At 48.3% G+C, this 18,515-nt stretch overlaps 1 protein-coding gene across 3 annotated transcripts; it reads left to right on the plus strand.

Moving 5' to 3' along the window:
- The first annotated feature begins 222 nt into the window (after positions 1-222).
- Positions 223-18,176, plus strand: CUNH1orf167 (chromosome unknown C1orf167 homolog). 3 transcript variants are annotated; one of them, XM_027882546.1, is made up of 20 exons: positions 223-270; positions 5,472-5,515; positions 6,081-6,300; positions 6,478-6,653; positions 7,201-7,295; positions 7,662-7,848; positions 8,288-8,469; positions 8,790-8,976; positions 9,134-9,356; positions 9,885-10,051; positions 10,217-10,313; positions 10,715-10,857; positions 11,383-11,591; positions 12,315-12,459; positions 14,654-14,921; positions 15,477-15,585; positions 15,791-16,013; positions 16,122-16,257; positions 16,962-17,072; positions 17,793-18,176. In XM_027882546.1, the coding sequence occupies exons 1-20, from the start codon at positions 238-240 to the stop codon at positions 17,850-17,852; spliced, it is 3,015 nt and encodes a 1,004-aa protein (XP_027738347.1). In that variant the 5' UTR covers positions 223-237; the 3' UTR covers positions 17,853-18,176. The 3 variants fall into 3 exon arrangements, with proteins under 3 accessions (XP_027738347.1, XP_027738345.1, XP_027738346.1); XM_027882544.1 differs by lacking the exon at positions 223-270 and adding an exon at positions 2,665-4,926; XM_027882545.1 differs by lacking the exon at positions 223-270 and adding an exon at positions 2,665-4,926 and having other exon boundaries at positions 7,665-7,848.
- The last annotated feature ends 339 nt before the right edge of the window (positions 18,177-18,515 follow it).

Consider the following 18,515-nt stretch of genomic DNA (forward strand, 5'->3'; position numbering starts at 1 on the left):
TCATGGAGCTGCTGTGCCAGAGCATGGCCTGGCTGATCCCGGGGCTCTCAAGAGTTCCTCAGCGGAGTCTCCTCACCCAGACAGGTGCAACGCGCTCCATTCGGGTGGTTTTGCTTTGTTTCTTAAACTCTTCAGGTCCTGCTTTGCCCTGAGGCAGCTCCCCAGGGATCACCGGGTCGAGTTCTTCCCCCACTCCTTCAGCAGCAGTGGCAGGGTCGGGGTGAGGAGGAGGAGAAGATGGCGCGTGCCCTGAGGCGCTGCCCGGGACAGGTACGGCCTCACCCCGGGCTGAGCCGCCCTCACCCCGGCCGGGTCCCGGCTTTAATTAGCCGTGGGATAGAGCGGCTTTCCCGCGACCATCTGCAGCCCCGGTGACCGGCAGCAGCGTTGCTAATCGCCGGGATAAGCTTCTTAACCGAGCCCCAGCTGGAGCGGGCGCGGGGTCCGGGCGCTGAGGGGGACGAGGCGGGTTCGTCCCTGCGAAGGATGTGCTGACACGGAGGTGCCCGGCCGGCCCCCCCCAGGTCCTGGCAGGGCCCCGCAGTTGGCGACTCTCAGAGTGAGTAAATGCCCACGAGGAGCGTGGAGACATCGGGGGTGCTGAGGGGGATTTGGGGATGGGATTCCCGCTGCCGCCACCGCACCCCGGGACAGCGCTGGTGCTCGGGTGGAGGCGGCTCGTGAGGGGGCACCGCTTGTGTTTGTGCCCATTGGGAGAAATCTCGCAAGGGTTTGGTTTGCAGCGGGGAAAAGCCTCGTTTCCAAGGCACGTGAAGTGTGGTGTCGTTCTAAACACCTGTCCCAACTTGGAATGTGGGATGGATCAGCCTTGGTCTGCAGGGATGGGAAAACGAGCGTTACGGCAGCGCTTATGTGTTTATTATGGGTCTGGCGTTGTGATCATACTGCTGAAATGGCATTCACTTGAAAGAGCTTGATTTACTTCTCATGAACTGTGCTATTTACTTCCTTTTGCTTATAATAACAGAAAGAATTTGATCATCTTTTATTTGCTTAATTGGATTTGTTTCAGGTTTTAAAGCATTAGTGTGTTTCTGCGACGTGTTTATACAGTAAGCTTGCGTTAAATGTTTGCATTGGAAACATAAAAACTAATATGAAATCCATTGGTCATGGATTTTGCACTTCACAAAATGTGTAATTTGCCTTGAGTATCTCTTTTGGCCATTGGAGAAGTTTTAAAAAAGCACTTCATAACATCTTGTTGTCTTTTGAGTAAGATTAAGTACTGCTTAAAAGTGGTTATGTTAAAGCCCTGAGTGGCAATTCTGGGAAGGCAGACAAACGTGATTTTGAAAGGATGCTATTTCTTCCAAATCTTGATGAGACTGAAGTTAGGAATGAGTGAGATAAAGGGCACACCCTAAAATAACCATAGCGATGTGCTGAGAACCTGGTACCTGGCAGAAAGAACTGAAATGGAGAGCTAAGAAAATCAAATGACTTGTCAAGAAAACAGATTATGTCCAGGTTCTTGAGCATAAAGTAGTCCAGGGCTGGGTGTTCGCAGAGCAAAACAGCACCGATAAACATGGTGGTTTCACATCCTTTCACAATTTAAATCCTTTGTAACACCCTTTTGTGATACGCTGCTTGTTGGCTGAATATTCCTGGGATGCAAGGAGTGCTTCCATGGAACACCAGTCCACTGCATTTTGTGGTTATACTTCATGCAGTGATGGGCACCCTAAGGAAGGCAGCTGTGCTTTGTCTGTTCACTCTCTAGTTGCCAACTTCAACTTAGCTGGAAAAAATAATGAGATCTTTCCGTTCATGGCACCCTCGGTGATGTATGAAAGGCAGTAACAGCAGTTCCCAGGGATAATTGCAACACTGTCTGATTGTCCCCTGCTGCTTTAGGAGCCGAGTTTGTTCCCCAGTTTGTGGTGATTACTGAAGGAGTTCACACGTGAGAGGGACGAGTGGGCTGTTACAAACAGGGATAACCAAGGCTCAAACGCTTCCTTAGAAGAGAATGAGATAAACACAGTTTGGAAACAGAGTGCAGTTTGACAGGAGGCTTTCTGGGATTAGAGTGTGCTTGAAAAAGACAATGGGCATTGATTTCATAGGCTGTGCTGTCTCTTTTCGGATTGACTAGGGGTTTTAACATGATAGAGGTGTGTGTGTCTTTATACAATACCATTTTCACTTTTCAAAAGAGAGGAGGAAAAGAATGGTAGTTAGAATGACAGTGATTGACAACTTGCTTTTAAAATTTGAGGGAATGAAAGCACAGTCCCCTCAAATTGCACTTACCTGTTAGCAGCAACTTGGGAATCTGTTGTCAGCATGACTGTTTCATGTAGAACCATTAGACTTAGTGGCTAGACTGCAAATTAGGTCTCCCAGCTGTGCTGTAACTCTTCCAGGTTAGGGGGACAGTGTTGGTTCTCTGGATGAGTAAACATGGTTTCATCCTTTAGTGTGGACAAGAAGAAATTAGTCTGTAGAGCCTTGAACCTTTACAGGGCTAAAGCATGATGCTTGGACAAATGTTCACTGGCTAAGCAGTGAAACAGAACTTTAAGTTGAGGCCCTCCCTCTCCTATCAGCCCTGGAGGAAATGACGAGTGTGGAGGAGATGGGAGCTGAATTTCCAGTCAATGAAGAGGGGTAAGCATTGTACTCCAGCTGGAACCACGGTGCTCTGACTTCTGTGAAAACATATTCTTTCAGACCTATTCTTGACTGGTGTCGTGTAGATCTGGTGAGATGTAAAGCATTCAGGACAAGCTGCTTTTTGTCAGCAGGATAATTCCGCCTTGCTAGCAACAAGTTCTTTTTGAGGCTGCAGGTGCATAATGCTGGAAGTCTTTTGTTTCCCAGGTTTTTTTGTTGAGAGCTGAATCTGTCCCTTTCAGTCATTGCTGCTCTGCCAGACATGATTGTCTGCTGAGAAACAGGAAGAGAGTAGTGCCTGTAACACTTTGAGGAGTGAGGCTGGTGGATTTGAGATGAGGAATTCATAAGGAAAGTACCGAAAGCCTTTGGCAAACTAGGCAAGATGTGACGGGAAATACACGTGCTCCTTTGTTTATATTTCTTCTTCTTTTTCTTCAGAGCAAAGAAACATTCAGAAGAACCTGAATTTTGGTCTGTATTTGGGCACTAGAAGTCGAGTAGACATTTCTCATCCCTGGCTTGAGGCTGCAGCATTCAGCGTAAGCCCAGGCAGACAGCAGCACAAGGCTGGTTGTGTTCCACACCTCTCACCTGGGAAGAAAGATCCCAGTCTGAGACAGACTAATCTCTCCTGCCCTTCTCAGCCGTTCCAGGACACTGCCACTCAGTTCTCCAGTTTCTGCTTCCTGCAGCAGAACAGTCTCTGCTCTGGGCTGCAGCACAACAAGTGTGTGGCTTACAGAGTCCCCATCTTGATTTGTCAGTGCTCCCTGCTGAGAATGTCCCTCGCACCTTGAGGCTTGTGGTTTAGAAGGGAGAAGGAGTGAGAGTATTGACTTTCCTCAACAACACCATCAGGAAGCAAAGGCAGCTCGTCCCTGCTCCACATACACATCCTAGTCATCACTATTTACGAAGTAGGAACAAGAATAGTGGCTATCCAGTGGAAAAACCAAGAGCATCAGCCTCCTGGCTGCTTCTTGTATGGATCCTGTGAACCCTTCCCTGGTCAATGCACATTTGTCATCTCACACTGCAGATTTCTCTCTTAGGCGTGAGGTAGGGGTGTGTCCCTCTTCAAGGAGCTCTAGTGAAAGTGTGAATGCTTGTGGTAGTTCAACCCGGACCTCGGGGGATCTCAATCCATCTGGTTTGGACTCCTTTCAGTCTCTTTTGCAATCCTCCCAGGTTTCTGCTAGCTTGTACTGTTCAATCCAGAGGCTTAAGCAGGAAAGTGCTTGGATGGGGATACGGGGCTCCCTCCCTCTGGAGTCCAGGTCTTCTCCAGTCGGTGGCCGTTTGTACTTGGCTCCTGATGATGCAGCTCCCGGTATCCTGGCCTTGGGAGAACATCTAGCTGCAGCCAGAACCAGTGCTGCCCAGGCAAGATTGAAATGGGGTGTCCCCTTTGCTAAAGACTGGAGCCTTACTGCAGTGGCAAGGGAATTCAGTCATGCAGAACCTCCCTCTGTCTCTCACAGATATGGACACGTGGACTCAAACACGTGGAGAATAAAAATTTCAGGTGTCATCCAACCACAAACCCTTGCTTTTAGAGTGGGCTCTGGCAGCCTAGCGGACACAGAAGCAGAATCCTCCTACAATTGGTCCCCTTATTACAGATTGCATTCCCCAGCAAAGCCAGCTCTGGAAACTGCTAGTGTTTATGTTCACACAGAAAGCCATTCCCCAAAAGAGGTTCTTAAAGGAGAAGAGACATCTAACGGGGCATCTCTGTGTGATGAACCTTGGAAGAAAGACCTTCCAGGCAGTCTGTATCCGGAGGGTCTGCGGGTGTCACTGGAGACAGATTTCAGGGGGGCTCAGATGAATGTTGGTGTAGCCATGTATGGAACTCCACAGGAAGTGTGTGTGAGGGTCGATTCTCCTCCTGGAGATAAAGAGTTTAGCCCAGGCCAGCAGCTTAGTGTTAAGTCTGTAGAAGTCAACAACTCTGAACCTGGTGTTAAGTGCATCAAAGAGTCAGAAGATGTGTGTGACCCCAGATCAGGAGCAGCCGGAAGCTCGGCTGTGGTGGGCAGCAGCCAGTCCAGCCCTTTGGGGATTCAGGGTGAAGAAGGCTTTGGTGAATGTTCTCATGTAGATTTTATGAATGTGAGCAGAGAAGAAACGAACAAATACTCCTACCAAAGCAGCTGGAAGAATTTGGAAGATGATGCCAGTCTCAACCAGTCTGAAGAACACTCTGTGGAGAGGAGTGCCAAAGAGCTACGGTGCTGTGAAGAAGGGAGCCAGACACAGGGAACTGTGTCCAGAGAGGTGAGGGTGTGCTCACTGTGAAGCATCCCTGGTCACAGGTACTGCTTGTGCTTGTTTCTGCCACTTGCTAGAGGTGCAGAGCTGAGGTACAAGTGATGGGGATGCTTGTCCTGTAGTTTTCACCTGGTACTGAATGGCCAGAATCTTCTCCTGTGGTCCTGCTCCATCCCAACAGATGCATCTTTCCATCTTATCTCCTTCTTCCTAAAGACCAGCTTTTTGACTTGGTTTTTCTTAGGAATGTAAACAGCTGTTTATGTTCTCTGGATCTGCATGCTGAGGGAAAGCATTAAACTGGTTTTTACTCTGTGTGGTTGCAGGGCCCTAAGATTTCAGTTTTGCTGCGCTCTTCCATGTCTGAAGTGTGTGAGAGTATTCCCAGAGCAGCAGTGGGGGCAGTGTCCAAGGCATCTGACGTAATACCTGACCCTGAGGCAGCACTGCTCTGGTCTCCAGCCAAAATGACTTGTGCCACAAAGACAAACCCTTCAGCAGAGCGGAGTAGTGGGAACAATTGTGTGTTACTGTCTTTTGTCTGTTTGCAGGTCTCTGAGAACAGCGTCTGGTCATTGAAGGTGAATGAACAAAGGTAAAAACCCCTGTGGTTATGTGTGAATGTGCTGGTAGTTAACAGAGGAGGAGAACTGCTGCAAGGGGCTAAGGAGCATTTGGTTTTAGGACTTAACCTACATTATTCTGCTGTGGTTGGCTGAGGGCCTGCATCCCTTTCTTTTCAGAGATTTGTCTCCAGAATTGAGTCTGATCTAAAAAAATAATTTATGTGTCTTTTAAGCTCTGTCTTCTAAATTCAGCCTTGGTTGTTGCTAGCAACAAAAAGCATTGGTACCATCAGTGCTGTTCTTCGGTGCAGCAAATTCCAGCGTGCTCACTGCATAGTTAAAGAAGGTCAAGTGCTGGGCTTATCCATGAGATCAGATTCAAATTTGTGACCTGTGTGTGAGGTTGCCACCAGTTTAATGGTTCCTTAACTTGAAGAGAGACTGCAGCTTTTTCACTCTTTAGAGAGAACGATTTGAAACAATTCCTTTACAGCTTGATGGCTGAACTCTGATTGCCACCTCCTGGCTGGTTTAACTTTCCTTTCTGTTAACTGGAGCTCACTTTTGTTTTTGTTTTTTTTTTTTCTTTTTAAGTTTCCAGCACTTGTGTGACAGAGAAATCCTAAGAAGGTGTTTCCAAGCCTGGAGGAGGCACGTCCTTTGGAAAAGGGCTGCAGCCTGGCAGCTCTACAGTGAGCAGCTGCTGCGGAAGGGGCTCGGTGCTCTGCAGTGGGCTGCGCACTGGAGGAGGACACAGCTGGAGGTGGCCCGGCGGAGACATGCTAACACTCTGCTGGCTGCCAGCTTCCACAGGGTGAGGATGGGCTAGAGGCAGTGGGATGGTGCCAGGAGCTTTCTGTTGTGCAGCCAGAGAGGGCAGAAATCTTCTTGGGATAGGGAGGAGGAAGGGGGACCCCGTGTGAAACTCAGCGATGGGGCCGCTGATCCCGGTGCTCTGCAGTTTGTTCTGATCGCACTGTTTCTTCTGCAGTGGAAGGGAGCTGTGGCTAAATGGAGCAAGAAGGACTCTCTGCAGCCTGAGCCGTATTCTTACACCCAAAGTTCATCAGCAGGGGGGTTTGGAGTAGGAAGATTAGCAACTATGACAACCTCAGCTCAGCATCAGCTTACAACAGGATACCCAAAGGAAGCAGAGCAGGCTCGTAGGTAAGCCAAGAGCATTCTCTTTCTGTTACCTTGGACAAGGCAAGCTTTACAAACACTGGGAAATTTTTTTCTCAGATGATGGCAAACTAGTTTCCATGTCCTGGGATGTACTGCTGTAGGTAAACACTGCAAGAATTCATAACTTAGTTTCAAGAATTAAACAATCTTATTTCAGAGCTTCTGTGCACTTGTGTTTGAGTGTCTGACAGAAATACTCCTGTACTAATTTTTGGCTTCAGCTATCACATGCTTATGTGATCCAGGTGTAAACAAGATTGGAATGAGGCAATACTACAGTACTCTAGCAGTAGTAGTGTCTCTGCTGTGTGTGGAGTGAGGCAATACTGAAGTCTCTTGCAGTGGTTTGACAGTAGAAGGGTCAAAAGAAAAACATTTTGTTGAGCCTTCAGATTCTGAATGCAGAAAAACAAGTCCAGACAGAAAGAGAAGTCCAAAAAGAGAAGTCCAGACAAGAAAGCTCTGGATTCTGTTCTGTGAGTGCCTTTTTGTTCAGCTGGATGTTAAAGCCTTTTTGTGCCTCTTTCAGGGTGGAGGGAGAGCTGTGGACACAGCTTCGTCATAGCAAGAGAAATGAGTTCTGCTGGAGAGCTGAAGCCATCAGAGACATGAGGCGCCTGGCTGGTAAGTACACATTCCATGGCCTTGGAACAGCTCGGAGGTAATCACTGTTTCACCGTGTTTTTTGGTTTGTGTGTAGCTGTTGCTTTGCCCTGATTCTTTCAGACCCTAATTCTACCAACAGCTGGGCCAGTGTCTGTGGTGGTGGAGCGTGGCCTCTCACCACGTCATGCACCTTTTGCCTCATCCCTCGTGTGAATTTAGCTGCAGCAGGTGCTCTTGCTCCAGCAGTGTGAGCTGCCTCCCTAAAGTTCATTTTCCCAGGCAGCTGGAGTTCAGCCAGGGAACGTTTCCTGTGTGACACTGAATCATTAGAAATTCTTCTAAGTTGTTTTCCTCCCTGTGGTCTCTCCCTGCCCTGCGACGCAGCAGCTTTCAGACTGTGGCGCCTGCAGAAGGAGGTGCTGAGCAAAGAGGAGATCAGGCTCTCAGAAGCCCGTGCCCTGCTGGAAAAGAAGAAGCTACGAAACCTTCTCTGGGTGTGGCATTCCCGATACTTGGAAATGCGGCAGCTTTTAGCACTGACAGCTCAAATCCAAAGAAGTTCAGTCTCCCGGTGAGTTGGAGGGAGGGGTCTATTTTTCATGTGAAAAGCCTGCTCACTGTGAAGGTCCAAGGAATAACAGAGCCAACCCAGATGTGCTGTTCCGTCTTAAAGCCACGTATCCTTTTGTTTTAGGAGTTAATAAGGATGAAAGTAGGGATAGAAACATGAAGAGGAACTACTGTGGCCAGAGATGTTACAACTTGCCTCCTGTGCACTGCCAAAGCTTTTTGATCCTGAACTTTGATGTGCTAAAAGACCAAACCCAAGAGCAGTCACTGTGCTGCTGTGCCTTGAGCATGATAGTGGCTTTTTGCTGAAATAAACAAATAGAAGCTCAGGGGATGACAGCTTCTGTCTGTCTTTCCTGAACTAAACCCACTCTCAGAAAGAGACGTGAGCTTGTACATGGGGTTTTTAATGTGTTTTTATTTGCCTTTGGTATTCTCAGGTGCTTCAGTACATGGAAGGAGGCTGCTGAGCAGAAGGCACTTGAGAGGTGCAACCTGGCCCATTTCAGAGCAGTATCACTGAGGAAGCACTTCCAGCTGTGGGTTGAGATGCTGCAGGTCAAAGAAGGTGATAAGCAGGCAGTGGTGAACCTCTTCCTCCTACAATGGAGGCAGCATCATGGTGAGCAGCTTGGGGTCTGTGCAGAATATAAGACTTGGAGGTGCTTAGGTACCTTCTTCCTCTTCTTGTACAGTGAAAACCAGCTGAAAACAGCCTGGTAACAGAGGGGTTCAGATGGTCCAGGGTAGGAACAAACCAGAGTGGGCAGAACACTAGTTCTGGATGTGTCAGTGAAGCTACAGGGAGATTTGTTGATCTGCTTCATGAACCTGGAAGAAATCTTAAACCTTACTGAAAAGAAGCAGTTTGGGGGCTGGGCTGGGCTGAGTTGGGAATGTCATCTGACAAATGATTCTTGTTCCTTTATGTGTCTGGTTAAGGAGCAGTTATAAGCTCTGAAGCTGACAAGAGAGGGACAAAGAGGCCTGAAGTTCAGCCATTGTGGACTGTGGAGAGACAGTTTCTGGAGAGAACAGACTGCTCTTTTGATGACGTCTGCCAAAAGCTGAAGCTGCAGAGGGCATATCTGCTGTGGAAAGCAAGGCTGTGCGAGCATCACAAAGCTGAGTGAGTGCAGAAGAGCCAGTTCCTTGAGCCCTGCCCTTATTAGTAGTGTCCCCTTGACTTTCTGATCCTTTTAGAAGAACCCCTTTTTGTCTGTACTACTGTCCCCCTGTGATATTCCTTTTCTGACACTTTGCTGTCTCAATATCTTCTGTCTCAGTTATTTCTCTCAGACTTTGGAGCAGTGTAAACTCAGAAAAGCTCTGAAACTGTGGCACCAAAAGTACCTCACGCTGAAGACAATTGAACAAAGTTCTAAGAACTCACCCAGAGCTGTTAATGAGGAACCTCATGCCACGCTGTTTTCTGAGGACCTCTCAACATCGTCTGGCTTTGACAGCAGTGCTGCAGCTACTCTGAACTCTCAAAGCTCATTGGAAAAGGTGAGGAGGCCTTGAGACATCCAGGCTGCTCTGAGGTGTTAAATTGCTGGGATTTTTCAGGTGAAAATTTCTGCTTCAACATGATGTTGCCATCAGCAGACTGTGCTTAAAATTTAATGCTGAGGAGCACTGAATCTGCAGGTTCCTGGAGTTGAAATGGAATCAGAAAGTGTAAAGTCAATGCTCTCTGTGGCCCTTCTGGCTCATCATCTAGTGATGCTGGAAGGTGCTGAGCTGGTGAGGTTCCTTTGCACACTCGCTTCTGTTTGTGGCTGCAAGGTGGAAGGGATGAGGTGTAAAGAGCCTCCTCACTGTGACAGTGTATGTGCTCTTTCCTCAGTACAGAAATACCTGTATTTCTGCATTCAGTACAGAAATAACTTTCCCATCATTACAGCACTCCAGAGCTGTACTTGCTAGCCTGCAGTTCCTTTGGATGCATTCTGGATTTCCCTGATTCCTTGTTAGAAAGAAGAGTAAATGGCCTGGTCAGAACTGTTCCCTGAGTGCTTCCCTTCTCACCCACAGGAGTGCAGTCTGAGTGACAGCAGCCAGCACGGCTTCTCCCTTCTCATCTCTGAGGATGTCACACACCTGCCATGTCACAGTTCTTTCCTGCAACTCCACCAGTGCACAGAGCTGGGCAGGGAGCTGTGCTTGCAGACCTCCTTTCCTCCACAGAGCACTGCAGCTGGGTGAGTTGGAGACTGGTTCTTTGGGATGCTGGTAACACTGGCCCCTTGTTTGGTCTGGCTGAATTCCTCCCTTCTGGATATCCCCTCACATCACCTCACACCATTTTTCCAGATAGTTTATCCTGTTGTTTCTTTCCCTCTTTCCCCGACACTTTTGTCTTGCAGAAGAAATTGGTTTATGGGAGATCAGTTCCAGACTTTGGTGCTACAGAGTCCAGATGATAATAACCAGCTTATCACCAGTTACTCTGCATGGGAAGAGGTGAGGCTAGGAAGTGGTGCATAAAATATAAATGTACAAGAGTTTTCTGCATAGCCCAATTTAGCAAAAAGCCTTTGGGTTTCAATATCAGCATATGGAAGGTCTCACTGCTGTTTCGTCTTTGTCCTTTTCTCTCCGACAGAAGGTTTGGGAGATTGAAGCTTTCCTCAGGGTGACTCTTGCCTACCATTTGCCAGCTGAGTGGAAATGGGCCAGGTGTCTAGGGTTTGAAAGGGATGTGTTAGACACCTCATGTCTGGATGTTCATGGGGGGTGTGTGAGAGAGCAACAGAGAGCTGGGCCATCACAGAAGTCACAGCAGCAAGAGAAAGGGCTGAGCTGCACGGAGTAACTGTGGTATAACAGCAGTTCAAGGTCTCTTTTGCCTTTCTGCTTTCCAGGACTACAATTCTGACAAGGAGGTGAAGAGCTGCTGGCAGCAGGCAGAGAAATGCTGCCTGCAGAGGTACTTCATTATTTGGTCAGCTCGGACTCAACAACTTGTAAAGGTCCAGCAGTACTTCAGGAACATTCAGCTGTCTCGGTAGGGATTGTGCTTTCCAGAAGTTTCCCAAAGCTCTCTGTTTTGAAAGCTTTACCCTTACTTTAAAAATAAGAAAAAAAAAATTCTTTATCCGGCTGTGTTTTTCTGTCTTTGGTGGGAGTTTTTCAGCCCATTATTTTGTGGGTTTGCTCACTTCAAAATTATCATATCTGAACACAGTAATTTCTGGTTGGATTGGATGTCCTTCAAATTAGAGGAAGCCCAGCACTGCTGATAACAAGTCCTGGTAACTTCCTAATCCACTAAACTGGCCTTGCTCTCTACTGATTCCAAAGCTGAAGGGCACAACAGGCTTACTTGGCACCACTAGAACAGAACACCTTATTCCCAGCAACTTGCCCTGTCCATTATTTCCCCTGATATTTCATGGGAAAAGGATGTTAACAGATGAGATGTGTTTCTAAAACTCCCTGGTGTATGTTTGCTGTTAAAGTTTCAGTTACAAGGGTGGGAATCTGTGTGGGTTGTTCCTACAGTCAGTGCAGTGACCTTTGTCTTTCTCAGAGCCTTTCTCAGCTGGCACCACTGGGTCGTGGAAAATAAGAACAGAAAAGCAGCAGCAGCCCTAAAATATGGAGATCATTGCTGCCAGATGGCTTTCAGCCTGTGGAAAAAGAGACTGGCCCAGAAAGTGGAAGTTGACCGGAGATTCACGTGTCACATGCACCAGATCACTGCTGATGCTCTGAAGCACTGGCATTCCTGCTGGCAAAGTGAGTGACCCCACCCCACAGCAGCACTTGTGCCTGTAGGAGAGGGATGCTGTGGGAATGGCTGGGATGGGGAAAGCCCCACTCTTGGCTGTAATTTTGTGCACTGCTCGTCTGGAAAGGCGCCTGCCAGTCCAGGGGTCAGTAAGTGCCTGTGTCACTGCATTATTCTGGCTATCAGCAGGACCAGGGCCCTGCTCTTTTGTAGTGCTTTGGTAGGGAAGGTGCTCCTTTAGCACCTCTACCTCCACTACCGAAAGAGTCCTCAAGCAGTGCATTTCAGCAGCTGGGGAGATAAATGGAGTTCAGTGCAGCACTCCAAGTGTGAACGTGTCTCCTCAGACCCAACAGTCAGGCAGGGTCAGGATGTGTCTTTTGGGGTGGCTTGACAGTCCTGGTCCTGTCCCTCCCTCAGGGGATTCCATGTGCTACTGTGGTGGCGAAGGAACACTCCCAAATGTTGATGGAAAACTGCCTTGCAGATAAGAATGGAAGTGATCTGTGGTCCCTTGCAGGGAAAATTAAAAAGAAGGTCTGACTGCCACGCAGACAGAAAACTACAAGCTGAATTGAAAAGTCTCTTTAGCTGCTAAAGAGAGGACAGGAAATCTTAGCAGGTCTGGTCCCATTTGGTGTTTGCAGCAGATGTGTTCTTTGCTTTTGTCTGGACTCTGTGATGGAAAAATCCTTGGATTGAGCTCAGCAAGGTGGTGTGTTCTCTCCCAGGGAATCGTGCTCTGAGGGAGCTGCAGCAGCAGTGGGCTCAGCACAACTGCCAGGAGAAGAAGAGGCTGGTCCTGCAGACATGGTATTACCAAACAATGAAGCAGAAACACGCTGCTTCCTTCTGGCAACGTCTTCTCCAGCACAGGTTTGTTTCTGAGGGAAGCTTTGAGTGAAGAGCAATTTATGTAGCAGAGAATCCGTTGTGTTCAGAGCAGAGCTTGGGTTTGAAAGTACAGCTAACTTGTGTGTAAATGGAGCTCCTGTAGGAGCACTTCCCTGGGGATGCTTCTATATTGAAGAGTCTCTTATCCATAGCCTCACACTCCACATCTCATTCTTCTCATTCAAAGCTTCTCTTCTTTCCAGAACTTGTGTTCAGTCATAGTTATGCAGTGTTGTATTTGTACTCTAATCAAGGGAGATGCAAACAAATTTGTATAGTTTAAAAATTGAAAGCCTTGTTTTCACAGGAATTATTCAGTATTTGCTGAAAGGAATAGGGGGCAGAGGTTTACAGAGATCTGATGTTTACAGACTTGAGTCTTTTAGGATTCTGGACACAGTGTGTTGATTTTAATTTAATGTGAAAAATTGAGTTCAATATATTCCTGCAGCAAAGCAATATCCAGTAAAGCCTATGAAGAACCATGATATTCAATTCATCTTGGTGTTAGTTACAATATAGGTGAAGCTGTAGTATGGTTTGCAATCTTATGCCATGTTGCAAATCCTGAAAACATAAGAATTTAATTTCTTTTCTCTCTTAGCTGTGTTCAGTGGCTTTCTCACTGAAAACACTTTTGTTTGTGGTTTATGTTGTGTGGGGCTGGTGCCTGGCTGAAGTGCAGTGAAGTGTCCAGCTTCAGTGAACCAGGAATTGTTCAGGTGTTTCTCTCTGAAATAACTCAGGAGGATAAGAATCAATAAGATTATTTATACCAAGGGTTCACTTAAGGCATGAGAAGTGCAGGTTTGGCCCTAGCAGGTTTCCTTTTGAATTGCAGGGTCAGGCTGAGGAGACAAAAATCTGCAGCAGAAAGAGCAACTAAAAACCCAGTGAAACTTTGCTGGCTGTGATGCTACACTCACCCCACCCAACTGCATTTTCCTCTGCAAATCTACCTCTGTGGTGGCTCCCTGGTGGGAATTGTGTTGGGGAGAAGCCCTTAATGTTTCTCCTTCCTGTTGAGTGTGTCTCCACCATTAATCTTCCTTCCAAGTCTCCTTTGATGAGGCAGCATTTCTAATTCCTCACCTGGACATGGTACAGGCTGAGCCCTGTCTCTTCTGAGGGGGGCATTTTTCATGCTAGGATAACCTGCAATAGATTCTCTTGATCTTCCAGGAAGCCTGCCAAGCAGAGGATATTTACACCTCTGCCCTATGGTGCAGTGGGCTGATTTGCATAATGAAAGTCCGAGTGGAACGAGGAACCGAAAGGATAAGCCGGGAGTTAAAAGCAGATTGCATTCTAGGGTGGCCTCCTGTGCATCAGCCTGCAAGATACAGGGAGATTATTGTGGGTGCAGATTTGCAGTGCTGTTTATAGTAACTCCCATAGACACTGATTTTTTTGGAATAAAATTGTCTCCATAAAGATTTGAGTTGTACATCCCACGTACACGGGCCCTGAGTTTGTGACAGCCAAGAAAAAAACCTAAAATCTGAGTCTTGACAACAAGCTGCTGTCTTAAATTCAGCAGACAGACCTCAGGAGTCTGCTGGGTTCCATGCTGAAGGAGATTTTAGCAGTTTTGTTTTCATCCCATAAAGAAAAAGCCTTCATCAAACATCACCCTTAAGGCCAGCTGCTGGAACAGAAAAAGATTGAAGGCTGACTAATTCCTTTTTTTTTTTTTTTTTTGAGGGATCCACTGTGTTACTGGCAGGGCAGCCTAGGAAAAGTGTTTGTTTTGGAGTCAAAGGAAGAGTGTAGTGTAATATTGGATTCTCTTTGCAGAGGCCTTTGAAGAGGAGGAAATGCTAAAATGGCCAGAGGGAAGCAGACATCCTCCTGGGCTTTGAGTAGCTGGGAGGTAACAGTGTTGGGAAACCAAAGTAAAATAAGGGAAGTCTTCAGCAGAAAGACACTGTAGTTGAGTCTGAACTTGAAGCTCCCAAAGACGAGGCACTGGAGAAATAAGTAGCATGGAGAAAGATCCATAAATGTTGGTTGCAGAAGGAATAATAGGAACAGCCTTTATTCATGTTGAATGCTCTTTGGCTTGCTTTGACCGTTTGTGTGGGACACTGCAGGCTGGGTGAGAAGGTGGGATTTGGTCTAACATGGAAATGTGACTTTAGGTATCTGCCACTTCTCTATGCTTGTATTTTTTCAGGTGCCTCACCACCTGGGCCCAGGTCACTGCGTGCAGTCTGAGGCAGCAGGAAGCCCTCTCTGAGTTCAAAAGGGTCAGAGAGCACCGTCTCTTACTTGTGAGCTTTTCTGAGTGGAGGAACAAACTCTTGGAAGCCAAACAGAGAATGCCAGGAGAGAGAAACCACGAGTGGCAGTCCCCCTCTCCAGGTAAAGCCTGTCACCGCTGGCGAGTGGCTGCACGGGGACAGCAAGCCCTGCGCCTGGGATCTGCAGCCACTGTCGAACAGGTAAGGTGAAGATCCCTGTCAGACGGTTCTCCTTCACTGCCTGTTCCCTCCTGAAGGCTCAGTGAGTCACGAGGCGCTGAGAATTCAGTGACAAGGCTTGTATAAAAATTTGATTTGTGGTGACTGCTTAGTCCCTGCTTTGAAATTCTTTACAGACCGTGCACACAACTTCATCACCATAATCTGGCACTTGCAGCAACCATCTGGAGCACTGCAATAAGGAAAAGGGGACATTTTGACCAGAGAGATGAGAGCACTCCCTCCTCTCTGCTCAAAGATGAGCTGGGATAATCACTGTCCCTGCAGAGCAGAGTGAGCTGTCAGAGTTGCAGCTTTTTTCAAAAGGCTCACAGCTCACCAACCACAAAGAGACCGATTGATTTGGAAGGGCTGAGTCAGTCCTGCTGGGAGCTCATCTGTGCAGTTTCCAGCCTGGGGTCTAGCACATTAAACTACCTGCAGGGCTGTGGCATAAATGTGTCTCCGAGGTTGGTTTGTGTGAGTGCTGTCTGTGTGCATTGTGTTTACTCTTGGCTGTGTTATTTCTGTTTGCAGGCCTGCAACTACTGGACCAAAGCAGCTGCCTTTTCCCAGTGCTTACGACAGCGCAGTACCCTCATAGGGGCTAGGAAGAGGAGGAAGATGGCTCTGTCCTGGTCCCTGAGTAAGAAAATGCTCCCTCCTCTCTTCCTGTCATGGGGCCACGTGGGGAGTGTGTGAGGAGGCAAGGGGAGTAGTGTTTGCTAAATTGACTGGGATTTCTCTGTGGGGTAGAACCTCATGGCAGTCAAACTCTGTGGGTTGCTTCCATGTCGAGCCAAAGGGCTAAGGACTCAGAGCTCCTGTGTGATTCCTCTTTCCTTTCTTAGAAAGCAGAAGAAGCAGAGAAGAGGGTTCAGCACCAGCTGGACTTTTTCCCAGTGCCATTCAGCGCTGGCTGGTGATCTACAGAAACCAAAACAGGGCCGAAAGGCTGCGGCTCCCTCACCTGGTGGAGAGACCTGATGTGGTAGGATCCTCTCCTGCACATGCAGGGATCGAGGAGAACAAAGCAGAGGTGGACTTGGAGGAGTGGGATGAGGAACGTCTCGGGTAAGGGGAGTGGAGGGCTCTGGGCTTCCTCTTGCTGCTGCCATGAGGGAAGGGTTCCCTTGTAAGGCTGTTGGGCTGGTAAAGCTGATTTTTCTCCCTTGCCTGCAGGAGGAAATACCTGAGGTGGTGGCATCGCACAGTGGTCCTTTGCCGGCAGCAGCGGGAAAGGAGACTGCTCTGTCTGGCAAGAGGGTGGCACCAGTGGAAGGAAGCCAGCAAGGTGGTGACACTGGCTCAGGTGTTGGTGAGTGTCTGCTGCCACCAGGGTGGCAGGGATGGGTGTTACTGGGCAAGCCTGCTCTGCTCGCAGTCTGGGAGATGAGACTTGGGAGGTTTAACAAGTACCAGTGTGGGCCAGAAATCCTGCTCTGCTGCTGTGGATCATTTTGCCATCATTCTTTTTGAAATGCCAGCCTGGCACACTGGCAGATCTACAGATTTAGTTGTGCTTTGCCCCGTCTTAAAAGTGGGAAGCCGATACAGGATGATTTGTGTAGATTGTCTGTAGCTTGTGCAAAAAGTTCACAGCAAGTATCACAGTCTTTGTCCTCATCTGTGTTCCTGATACATCCCACTGGTGACCACAACCTACCAAGGGCTGTCATTTGGTTTCCTCTTCCTCTCAGCCCATGCTCTGCCTGACTTCCTGGGCTTTAGCTGTGTGAGAGGGGGGGCTCTGACCTGCCCAGGGGACAAGATGACTCCTGTATAAAGCCCATATTCACTGAGGAGCTGTGCTGGAGCTCCCCAGGGTTTCGGGCCTTAATTAGCCACAGGATTTGCAGGAGACAGAGAGAGCTTTGTTATTAGTCAGCTCTGTTTGTTACCAATGCAAAGTCATTCAAGAGGGACCCAGGAAGGCAACTGGGAAGCAAGGTGGGACTCAGGGGAAGGGAGCTGATTTGCCTGCCAGAGCCCAATTAATCCGTGCACTGTCTGTTCTGGCAGGACCGGCAGCGGCTGATAGAAAAGGCCTGGAGGGTGTGGAGGCGAAGATATTTGCAAAGCTGTGTGGTGCAGAATTTTTTGGAGGAGGAAGCCAGGAGCCTCCTGTCCCAGGTAAGCATTTACGAATCCAGTGCTTCGATTCTGTGGGCCTCAGTGCACCAGAAAGCACCCCAAAGGGACAACTGGTGTTCCCTGTATCTCTCCCCCTGCACAAAGCACTTGCTTGGGGAGAAGTTGAATACATCAAGGAATGGGACTTGCCAGTGACAAAGGGAAATAGCTTCCAGCTTTACATGGGGTCATCTTTGGGTGTTTTTCAAAGCTTTGTGTCAGCAGTCAATTTCCCTGACGTGTGCCCCCTTCCCCGCTGTTATTAGTGATGTTAATCCACTAATCCCCTGCCTCTGGAGAGCCCACTCAGGGAAGAAACAGGCTCCACATTGGTGCAGGAGGGCCGTGCTGACTTACACCCAGGGGCAGGCAAATCACGATGAATTTGAGTGAGCAGGCAAAGCCTTAGAACTCATACCCAGTTTACTCCTCTGCCTGCCTCCTGAAGATCCATGCAGGATTAGGTCCTGCTTTAAGGAGGTGGGAGCAGGTACTGAAATTAGAGGGCAGAGGGGACACTGTTCTTTTTTCTCTCGCATTGATTTGTGCTTTGCATGTCATTTATTGGCTTAGGAGAGGCAGGGAAGGGCTCTGAGTGAAGGGTGAGGCAGCTGGCAGAGCCATTGCTAGAGGGCAGGCTGTGTTTATGGGTTGTATGAGAGTGGCTGCAACCCCTCAAGGGTCACCTGAGTATTTGATTTGTCCACTTCCCTCTCTCAGGCCTTTGAAAGGTGGCAGCAGCTCACAGCATTCCAGCTCAAGGACAAAGGACCCTGCTGAATAGAAGGGGACTGCCTGCAGCTGCTGCTCATTTCAGGACACGTGGAGGATGTGGCTCCTGTCACAACAAAGAGCTGGTCCTGTGGGGTCGAGAAAGAGAACACTGCCCTTGTGATAAAAGCAGTGCTGCAGGCCAGAAGGGTGGCAGCCAAAGGACAACCAGGAACACATGGTACCTAGTCAAAGATCCTCTTTAAATGACTTGTACCCTACCTCCTTAGCAGCACAAATGGAGAAGTTACCCCCCCCATTGTTGTGAGGTCGCATTCCCTTCTCCTCTGGACCCTGCTTTCACTGGAGTTCTGATTAAAGGTCACAAAACCGCCTTACAGGCTCTCCCTTTACTCAGTGTTCCTGTCATGGACAGGAGTTTGGCATCAAGCAGGGGAGCAAGCAAACACATCAGTCTTAGGGATGGAGCAGGAGTTTGCCTGTGCTAGATCCTGTTGATTCCAAAGTCTGGACTGTCCCGGGGAGGTACAAACACCGCTCTTTATTTTTAGATTTGGCTCTTCCCCCCGGTGGGAGATTCCCACATGGCTCCCACCTCCTCCCCCTGTCTAGGTCCATCAGCTCTTCATTAAGCCTTTCAGTGGGTGGCCAACCTCCTGACTGCTTCCTGCTGGTTCCTTTCTGTGCTGAATGGGCCGGGGATGGAGAAAC

This window comes from Empidonax traillii, unplaced genomic scaffold (assembly GCF_003031625.1).
Source record: "Empidonax traillii isolate 1590-97213 ecotype Southwest subspecies unplaced genomic scaffold, ASM303162v1 scaffold106:size2091409, whole genome shotgun sequence".
NCBI classification, from domain to species: Eukaryota; Metazoa; Chordata; class Aves; order Passeriformes; family Tyrannidae; genus Empidonax; species Empidonax traillii.